This window comes from Mercenaria mercenaria, chromosome 14 (assembly GCF_021730395.1).
Source record: "Mercenaria mercenaria strain notata chromosome 14, MADL_Memer_1, whole genome shotgun sequence".
NCBI lineage: Eukaryota > Metazoa > Mollusca > Bivalvia > Venerida > Veneridae > Mercenaria > Mercenaria mercenaria.
The window spans coordinates 26722587-26733726 of record NC_069374.1 but is presented as its reverse complement, the minus strand read 5'-3'; the positions used below and the strand labels follow the sequence as shown (position 1 = coordinate 26733726).

Here is an 11140-nt window from a genome sequence, read left to right as displayed (position 1 = left end):
CTGCGACGTCATTTATGTAACGTTATTCCAGACTATACGCGGACGTCGTCAAAGCAGCGGCTCGTTATTACTAAGCAACGTTGACGTAACGTTCGCGCCTTTCCTTTTGCTGTTCATACGAAACGAACGTCCTAATTTTCAGTGGGAAAGAATAGGGCGAATGTAAATATTCAAGTTTAATTGCTTGACAGCATGCTGCGTATTTCAATAACATACGCTGCTTGCTATAAAACAAATAAACCTGATTAATTTGAAAAAAATATGTAACTCCACAGAAATGTTGACAAAATTGTGTTCCAATATATTACATTCGGGGGAGGCTACCCGCATCCCCACCTTCGGGAGGGGACGGCTCCCTCCTACACCTACCCCCATCTCGGCTTACGCCGAGGGTCGATGCCTTATGGCATCGATCTGCTAATGACAAAATCACTCCAGCTACGCGCCTGAACGTCCTTGTGGTTCTATTTCTGTGCATCTGACTTCTGAACCGTGATAAAACCGGAGACAAACCTTTCGAAGGCCTTAATTATTTGATGCTAAATAGAGAAGGTCTGGTGGTCTAAATGTGAAGCTGGATATACGGCAATGCGGTACCAATCTGTATGTTAAAACCGGGACGTTTTGTGCCAGTAAGAGAAATGTTGCCAACAGTGAGAACTTTGACTCTGAACATAAACATTTGTAGATCGCGAAGTAGACTCATACATCACATTAAATGGTGCCATGCCCTCTGCTAATAAACTGTGCAGTTCTGTGTCTGCCGATGAGGTTCACTATTTTAATCAAAGCATTACCAAACAACAAAAGTGGATCCAGTGATAACGTTACTTATGAACATTTGAAGTATGGTGGCGAAGAACTTGTTGAATGCTTGACGAAACTGTCCAATACCATTTTTCAAAAAGAACCAGCAGACTTAAATCTGGACTTACGGTGACCTTATATAAAGGCAATGGTAAACCATACTCGGATCCTAATAGCTATCGAGCCATCTCGTTACTTTCTGTTATCTCTAAATTATATGAAAAACTGGTGATGAACTGACTCGAAGAAAATGACCTTACAAAAAACCTTAACGGTTTACAGCATGGATTTCAGAAAAACAAAAGTTGTTAAATGTTATCTTTCATTCCACAAGAAGCCCGCGACTACTGCTGTGAGCGTGGCAGTCCACTTCACGTATGTTACACGGACGCGAAAGCTGCGTTTGACCTCGTATGGACCCGAGGACTGATCTATAACTGTACGGTATTGGTATTAGAGGGAAAATGCTTCGCCTAATTTGGAACTCGTTTCAGGGATGCTCGAGTCATGTGCTACTGCATTGTCATCTCTCACGTGCCTTCAATATTGAGCAAGGCACAAGACAGGGGTCCATATGTGCTCCTTTCTTCTATACTGTATACGTGGATGCTCTCCTAAAAGCGTTACAGACATCTCCCCATGGTCTACACATCGACAAACGTATGCTGGCAGCGCCGACACGGGCTGACGATATAGTACTGCTGTCCTTATCCCGAAAGGGCTTAAACGAACTCTTAGATATGTGTCACATATATGCAAACAAATGGCGCTACATGTATAATCCTAGAAAATGCGCCGCATCTTCCTTAGACCGGAAACAACAGCGTTGTCGTGCTATTGCGCCTGCAAAATATGGAAACACTATAATTCCTGAAGTATATAAACACTTAGGTATCGTCCAATCAACGTCAGGGAAACACCCAAATAACATCGATACAGTTAAACAAACAATTCGCGGGACATTTATGTCTTTACTGGAATGATATCCGGAAGTACAGGCCCAAATCCTAGTACAGTAAACCTCACTTATAAGGAACTCGGATATAAGGAACACTCGGTTATAAGGAACAGTTTTCAATCCCCCTATCTAATTCCTTCTTTATTCAATGTAAAATTCCTCGGTTATAGGGAACTCGGTTATAAGGAACACTCGGTTATAAGGAACACATTTTCCAGTCCCAAAGTACGAAATTCAATGGAAAACCCCTCGGTTAAAGCGAACAGACATAAGAATAAAAATTATTGAAAACCAGAAATGACCAGGAGAATCGCTGATGACGTCAGAGTAACGTCAGCACTTTCACGCGCTTTCATGCACATGAATAAACACAACTTATTTCATTTCTATGATGTTCACGGATACGGAAAAAGGAAATATATAATATTATTAACATTTACCAAATACAAGACGATAGTAGACTTATATTTACTCAAGATTACGTTCGACAGCTAGCTCTACATGTATTAGATTTCATGTTGACAATAGTGAACGAAAATCAGTTACGGTCACGGTCATATTGTCCTAAATAAATGTGCTAATTACGCGTCATTAACAATGGCAAACAGTCCAGTTTATCAAATTTCAAATTGTAAAAAATATAGCAGGTGCTAAAATGGACTATTGCAAAACTATAGGTATAATTTACACTTTAATCCGTATGTATGGCGTTGTTGTCTAGTCGTAATGCAGTGTATGTCATGAACACCATACTTTTTAATTTAATGGGTAGTCTAATTTAACATTTTTGTAATAACAATTTGAACACTTTTCTTTGGCATTAGTATTGATGCCTATTCACAAAACATGCAGTCGAGGACGGTAAGGGGAGTAACTGCAACATAGTTCATGAATAGTCATAATGTAGCGCTCTCTAAAAAAGAAGATAGAAAAAACCTACACAAACAAACACAAATTACGGTCATTCTTACCGACGTACATTTTGGCTTAGTTTAGGTTTAACGCCGTGTTTCAGCGCTATTTCAGTTATTAACATGTAGGCAGTTTACCTTATCATCTCTCCAGGAAAGGACCGGTACCAGACTCGCTACATTGTCAAATAAAGATTCATATCGGCCCGGAGTGTGAACACATAGCCATTTTCAAACGTCAGTCAAATAGTGTTCGCTATACAAATTGTGTTCGTTATACAAACCTCGGTTACAAGGAACTAGTTCGCTATACGGATATAAGGAACTTCGGTTATAAGGAACAATGTTTAGAGGTCCCAAACTGTTCCTTATAAGCGACGTTTACTATACTGCCATGAAACTATACAGAACATACGTACTCCCTCAAGCACTATTCGGCTGCGAATTATGGAACGATATAGCCGAAACCAGCTATCAGCAATTAGAAGTCGCCCATCACTTCTGCTTGAAAAGAATCCAGGGTCCCCCTTTCCTCACCCGGTCGGATATGGTTACAGGTCTGCTAGGTGCTACCTCACTACAAGCCCATATTGATAAACTATTGTTCCTTGGTACGCTGTGCCGATTACCCCCGGTGAGCTATGTGGAATGGTATTTATGCTGCGATTATTTCAGCATGATATGTGCAAGACTAAAAAGCTGGGATTTATTCCTGACACTGTGTGCTTATTATGCAAATACAATCTCACAGCGTATCTGAACCAGTTCAAAGCAGATGGTACTTTTCCACCAAAGATCACGTGGAAAAAACTTTTGTTATCGAGCTGTATACGCATACGAAAAGTCGTCTTGGCGTACTAGAATGGACTCGTCCGAAGACTTTGACACATTCAAACGTTGTCATCCGAAACTTAGTATGTCAAGCATTTGGACTGTTGCTAAATTACATTCAGCTAGTCTCTCCTTGATGAAATTTCTTGCTTGCATCTGTCGTAAGCGACCACCCGACCAACCGGAAGATTGTTTTCTCTGTTGCCGGAAGCGCAAAAACGAAACAGTGCACTTATTGTTCGAGTGTCCCTATACTGACGGCGAAAGACTGCTAAATACGTTTCTTACCAATGTCAGTTAATTGAGTATTACTTTCAGCCAAATGTTAAGTCGAATTTCAACTCATAGGCTATGTGTGTGTGTGTGTGTGTGTGTGTGTGTGTTCGGGTTTAACGTCTTTTTCAACAATTTTTCAGTCATATAAACGACGGAATAGGCTATATGCTTGGTAAAATTGACGAAAACTTAACTGAAGTGTTAACTGTCGAACTGTACCCAACATTCTTGATTCTATGTGCTGAACTTCTAAAGCAAGTGCACAAATAGTATGGACTATATAATATCATGCACTTGTATGACTGTGTCATGTAATTTAGGTGGCTGAGATTTCAGTCGCATTCATGTAAAACATGTAGATTCAATTAATATAGTTTCTTTTTCGTTTTCGGAGAAACTGAGTTTAAAGTCATAGGCAGTACCTTTAATTATGTGTAAAGTTACAATCGTACATTCTTATTTTGTAATTGTGCATATTTTCTGTCTGTCTATCATATGTAATTATACGTGTTTTATTTTGCTATTTGTATCACATGTATTTTGCTATTTACATCTTCAGAGAATGGAGGCAATAAAGATATATATATATATATATTGTAGTGCTGCGAAATGTGTGCGACGGTGATGAGACATTCAAAAGTTGATGACTGATATTTCTGTTTATATGATAAATCATCGAACAAAAGCTTTTTGTTTAACTATTTAGACTCTTCTACCTATATTTTATATAGTGCTTTAGTAATATTATTTTTATCAGCGTTAAAGATCACACCAGGCAATCCCGCATACATTTATCAGAATTATAGACCATATCCTGTAGTGCCAAACTGGCAGTCTCGCATACAGTTGTCAGCATTGCAGACCATATCGTGTGGATCCAAAATGGCAGTCATACATTTATCAGCTCACTCCTTACTATTTATTCAATGAATTTCTTAATTCAGCCTAGTGAGATAAGACTAATATCGGTCAATTCAACACACGTTTCGATAACCTCTTGTCGGTACCTCGCCTTTATTTACATGTGTTTCTGTTTAAGACACGGGATACACGGGGCAAATATATTTTCGATTTACATGTTAGAAACTGTGAATAAGTTTTAACTTTGGTCTAGACATGATTTGTCAATTAGTAATTTATTTAGCTCTTTTTGTTGGTCAACTTCGTGCCGAATACGATTGCTTGTGCAATTATAACGTTGAGAAAGGCGTCTACCCTACGGTAAGTAGCAAGTTGGTAGTCTCTTTTTTTTTACATACCAGCTCCTCTATTTCCTTAAGTTCTCATTTTCATATTTCATATGATGTAAATGAATTATATAAGTCTCAACCTCAAAGTTCGAAGCAGGAAAGCTTTTAGATATACGTTTTGCAACTTATTGTCTCGAAACAAAACAAACAACACAATTATCTTCTCCATGTTGCAGGCATCAGATAAAAGTAAGCCAATGGCATATCTTTATGAATTTGACTGCAAACCTGTAGTGAGACTAACACCTACAACCTCTGACTGGGCCGAGATTGCAATTGAGCATAAGGTATATTTTAATGTTATTTAGGTATCAGCTTACTTAGTTACTTAGTTTCTTGATACATATCTTTAACTCTTTATTTAACAGTTTGCAAGTCTATCTGCATAGCACCGTTTGGTCCGTTGTAAATGGATGAAAGGAAGAAAATCAGCATTAATTACATACCAAATAGATTTAGATTTTATTCATTTTTTCACGAAATATAATAAATATGTTATATATTGCATTTAGTACAAACAGTGCTCCGAAATTTGTAACAAAAGACATCACATTGTTTACTTACATAGATACCTTATGGTTGTAGAACGCAAATGAATTTTGCAAAGTATAAAGCTTTAAACCAGTTTTATACACATTTAAGCACTGATGTTCCTTCTATAATTTGTTTCTAATTGACCTTAAATTTACGAGCCATGATCCAAAGATCTTCTTTAACACAGCTGTTCATCTGGCAACTCTACTTAATGATAATTGGCCAAGCGTTATGTTTATAATGGATGGATCTGTTTCTTCTGCTTTGTAATTAACCTTATTCATGCTTTAAATAGTTCTTCCTTTTGTTTTAGGCAGTTATGAATAAAGTAAAATCATATATTTAATTCAAACTTATGTTAAATGTTTGTTTTCTTTCAGATAGGTTATGTTTTGAAAGACCCTCAGATCAAAGTGCAGGTCTGTCCCGGCGAGGTATCCTCTGAGGATAAATGTGATTATTTGTTAACAAGTTACATTTTACACGTCATAATTACCTTTATTTCTAATGTCTATTTATAACTCTATATTATGATTGCCACATGTACGCTACAACTTAACAGTTAAATGTGACATTAAATGCACTTATGTGATGCGGCAGTGTGCCTTCATTCAATGAAACTAAGTAATATATGCCTATCCTTTTATTCTTAGTGACAATTAACAATTCTAAGTGACAACATTAATTACCATTTCTTTATTTTAAGTGACAACAGTATCTGTTCCTGTCGGCCAGACATCTCTCACTACATTAGCTGAAACAACATCTTACATTGTGGAAACTTCACAAACTACCTCCACAGTACCTACTACACGCACCTCAATATCAACGAATATCAATGTGTTTTCAACAACACCAGTACCAACAACATCAACAACTAATCCAACAACATCAGCAACTCAAGTGTCATCATCGCTCCCGACATCCACAGCCTCAACATCGAATGTACCAACTAGCCAGACACCCGATATCGTCACTACACTATTTACAACTGCACAACTATCACAGACTCCAGGATTAACTACAGGTTTGACTGTTTTGGAAAAGCCTAGAGATATATAGTTCTGTTTTACCTGCACTTGTTGTAAATAAGGACAAGTACTACAGAGAACATTCAAATTTTGCCACCTTATGGTCTATTCAGTTTAAACACTATTGAATGAAACTGAACAAGGTCAATGTAACAAATAAATGTGTGGAATTGTAATAAAAGGTCGGTTTTGTATATTTTCTTTCTTTCCGAAACAAAATTCTTCAGATTGAGATGTATCTTTGTATTAAACAGGTAGCACTTTGGTGTGCCCAACGGTCGTCCAGCAAAGTGCTCCGCAAGAAACTGGCACGCTGTTTATCAATTATGATGACCGAAAATGTTATGAAATGATTACAACCCGCCATACTTGGGAGTATGCTGAGAAGGATTGCAAATTGAAAGGAGGTCATTTGGCTACTATAGGAGATTCTCGCGACGAGGACTTGGTTTATAAATATATCAAGTCATATGGACATGCAACCTGGATAGGCCTTCATGATATGAACACAGAAGAAAGTTTTGAGTGGGCATCTGGTACTGTGACTGTTTTGAACGGTTTTTATGCACAAATAATAATTATATTACATTAAGAACTCCATAGTTTTATATACTTTGTCTAAAACACCTAAAGGATTGACAATTTTGCATACTACATTTCTCATATCAATATGACGGTAATTACCAGACATGCAAACATGATTTGTTGTTATATTAACTGGTCCTTTGGCATCTTTGAGCCCATGTAATATCTTTGTAATAGAATTCCGCTTCAGTCGGTGCTAGGGTTTACAAGGGGTGTTGCACTTTTCATTACCAGTCATAAAAAGGCAGTAAAACCGAGTGTCCTATTATTTTGCCTGGTTACAATCTATGCGTTTAAAGGATCTTTACAGATTTTAGGTTATATCTGTACATTTATACAATGCTTGCAATGATAAACGAGGACGAATATACTAATAAGCAAAATGTATTTGTCTACAATTGGTCTATAAACTATTTGGTGAATCAATCAGACATAGCAATTTTCATAACGGTTTCCCAACAAATTATTAAGGTTCACTTGATTTGTAAATACATGTCATCTTGCCCAAAGTATTCTTTCCTAAGAAGTTTGCAATACATATATAAGCATTTTTGTATAATTATCGTAAAGTATGCAAATACGTTTTTAGACTGCTATGAAGACAAGCATCTAATTTTATAGGAGAACCTGTAGTATATCTGAACTGGCATGCTGGTAGGAAAAATTTGTTTTTACATGGGATAGAAGACTGTGTGGCAATGGGACCACTAACTGGTACGTGGGAAGATATGGACTGCCTTGACAGATATGCCTATATTTGCGAATATGGTAAATATTAGATTCCTTTCTTTTCCTGTTGTTACCAAACAGTAAGAAAAAAAACAACACATTGCTCAACCTATATTTGAACGCACTCGGGGTATATGACCAACTTCATATTTACCACTATCATTACTTTTAAATCTGCATTATCATTAGTTTGAACCTTTGAATATATTTTTCGAAAACTTTTGTCCAAACCGTTCTCCCGGTCAATATTCACAATAATGTTGTTTCCTTTTTGTTTTATACATTGCAACAATAAAGGTATACATACACAAGATGCGTGTAAGTTACAATAGTTTTGCAGAAGCGGTAATAGTCAGTTAAAAGGTCTTTGGTTTAGATGTACTCAATCAACAAACCGACATTATCAAACAAAATAAAAGCAACAGTTTGTGTATTTCAGATGCGGTATATGGCAGCAATGATACAAGTGTGCAGGTCTCTACTCCGTCTCAAACCGGAACATATACAACCGGTGCGTATATAACAGTTTAAAGTAGATCTGTACGTTAGATTATATTAAAAACCGGAAATTATGACGTGACGTCATTTATCCGAATTGCTTAGAATTAAGCCTGGACGCTGCATACGGAAAGGAAAATCATCCAACGTATAAATTTCATCCTGAGTGTAGGCAAAATTTGAAAGGAACGACAACAATTCTTGCTTTCAAAAGATAGGGACACTGATAACAATTAATAATGAAACAATGCCTTCAAACTCGATTTCCTAACTAAAAATGCACATGGACCTAAAGATTTGATTGACCATGAAATAGAAAAGATTATGATTTACAATTGCGCAAACTTCAGTAAAATCTAAAAGGTAGAATAATTTGTATTCGCGAAAATGTCATAAAAGTTGTGATATTCTCATAGACTCCCAATATGAAAACTTGTGTGAGGCCAAGATTTTCAAATCCGTCTATCAAAAGCTAAGACAAACCACTCTGGCTTTTTCAGTATACTCCAAAGTTTTGAAAACTTAGGGTTTAATTAAATTCAGTATTGTAGACTTTTATCCAATTCTTTTTGTCAATTATAGAATTCAAAATTTAAAGGGAAAGGCAGTGTTGTGCTTATGTTAATTCCATCTGCTAGGATTTCTTAAATCATTTAAAGAAGTGATAAAATTTTCAAAATCGGTTTAAAACATGTGAAAAGTATTAGCATTTAAATATTTCATCAAAATAGCGGCCATTTTGTTTCCATAGCAACAAAAAATATTATGGCTGATTTACTAAATTTCTAGATACATTATTTGAAACGTACAAACTTATTTCTGTTATTTTTTTTACATTTCTACTCTCAAGAAACATATGAAAATATTTAAAAAGGTACTTTGCTAAATAAAGAATTCAACAGTGTGTAAATTACGTCATAAACACACATAAATCGCTGCCTCCATTCTTAATTTTCAAACTGCCATATCTTTTTAAATAGCGGTCGGATTTTAAAAATTCTTTGAGGCTTGAGAAAGGCTTTCATATACACTTAACTTATTGCCAGGTATTTCTTGCCTTTTAAAAAAAGATTCTAGAGCATGTTTTGATAGCAACTGCTTTGTTAACGTATCTTTAAAATAGTAATATTTTATTTGTTTTCGTATCCTTTACTACTTGCACTAAATCAGAAGTTTGAGTTTAAGATTGTTATTTTTTTCACAATCATCAAGTACGTATCATTGTATAAAATAATCCAAAGAACACTATGTGGGTAGTGTCTGAATTTAGAATGTTTTACTAGTGCATACTAAATAATTATATATTATTATGTGGTTAGTTGTATACCACAGTTCGAACGGTTTGATTGTATCTATATCACTGATTGACCATTATCTTAAAATGAAAAAGAACTCACTGGAAGTTTTGGAATTTCTTCAGGGAATACAATGATGTGCCCGTCACCAGTAAGATCAGCTGCATTGAACGACAATGCCGAACTAGGTCAGTACGGGAGAAGTTGCTACGAACTGATATCACGTACCCGGGTAAGTTGGGAGCATGGCGAAAATATGTGTAGAAATCGAGGTGGCCATCTAGCACATATAAATAACGCAGATGAGCAAGGTTTTGTCCAGTATTTTATGAACCGTTATTCTCCACAACACGCTATATGGATTGGTCTTCACGACACCAAAGTTGAGGGACAGTTTGAATGGTCATCAGGTCAGTTAATCAAACGATTCCTTCATGTATATATTTATTATAATTTGTCATGAAATGACATTTTGAAAGAGTTGCTTGTTCTTTAGCATTAGATACAGCCTGAATGAAAATATCAAACTATACCACATATATCACTTCATGTCATCTAGTCAGCTGCTTCGCTTGAAATTATTACGTACGATCTCCTTAAACGTTCGAAGCTATAACAGCTTCGGTCTAATCAAAATAGACTGATTAAAGGGTTATACGGTGTTTTAATGATTATTAGCACGACTAAACCTATATTAGCAAGATGGCATAGCCTAAGTGCCGATATAGACTTAGGAAAGCTGGTAATTACATAAGAAACGTCACTTGTTTATTACATACATAGATGCAGCTACGAGCACTTGATCACTTATATCATTTTATCACATAAACCACTGACGTTAATGAACCTTTTTTTCGCAATGACACATCGTAAATGATATCCAAAATGACGTCAAATAACCATAGCGTTCTAATTACCAGTTACTGCACACACGCCCCGTCAATAACATTGTTGGTCAAGGACGTTACCAGGAACTGCAGTCTGGAGAGACCGCGTTTTGCAACATGACTTTCCCTGTTAGATATTGGTGGATTCTTCCGTGAACAAAGTTGTTTTTATTTACAGTAAATTATGCAATAACGAGCAATACTGTATGTTGACTGTTATGTTCTTTTATAAAAAGTCCATGCACATTTCCGTTTAAACACGGAAATTTGAAGTTACGTCGACATATTATTTTGCGCCATGCTGGCACAATTTTTTGAATACAAGCACTGTTGTAGGTAACACTGTGAGTTTTACAAACTGGGTTCCTGGACACAAGAGCAACTTTCAAAGTTCTCACACAGAGGACTGTGTTGCATTCATACCTTACAAGAACGGTCAGTGGGACGACATTCCATGTGGAAATAATCTGATACTTTTTGGAGATTTAGGAGAAACACACCCTATCTTATGTCAGTATGGTAAGCTCAGCTTTTATTGTAAACAGTCA

The 11140-nt window shown here is 36.3% G+C and overlaps 1 protein-coding gene across 2 annotated transcripts in view; it reads left to right on the top strand.

Annotated features, from left to right (window-relative positions):
- The first annotated feature begins 4739 nt into the window (after positions 1–4739).
- Positions 4740–11140, top strand: part of LOC123527086 (macrophage mannose receptor 1-like) — a 29620-nt gene continuing 23219 nt past the window's right edge. Inside the window, exons 1-9 of one of the 2 annotated variants that reach the window (XM_053523104.1) lie at positions 4740–5004; positions 5210–5320; positions 5948–6020; positions 6274–6594; positions 6853–7134; positions 7805–7951; positions 8352–8423; positions 9831–10115; positions 10929–11111. In XM_053523104.1, the coding sequence (XP_053379079.1) occupies positions 4900–5004; positions 5210–5320; positions 5948–6020; positions 6274–6594; positions 6853–7134; positions 7805–7951; positions 8352–8423; positions 9831–10115; positions 10929–11111 (1579 nt within the window). In that variant the 5' untranslated portion in view covers positions 4740–4899. The remainder of the gene's footprint in view (positions 5005–5209; positions 5321–5947; positions 6021–6273; positions 6595–6852; positions 7135–7804; positions 7952–8351; positions 8424–9830; positions 10116–10928; positions 11112–11140) is intronic. The other variant, XM_053523103.1, reaches the window with a different exon arrangement.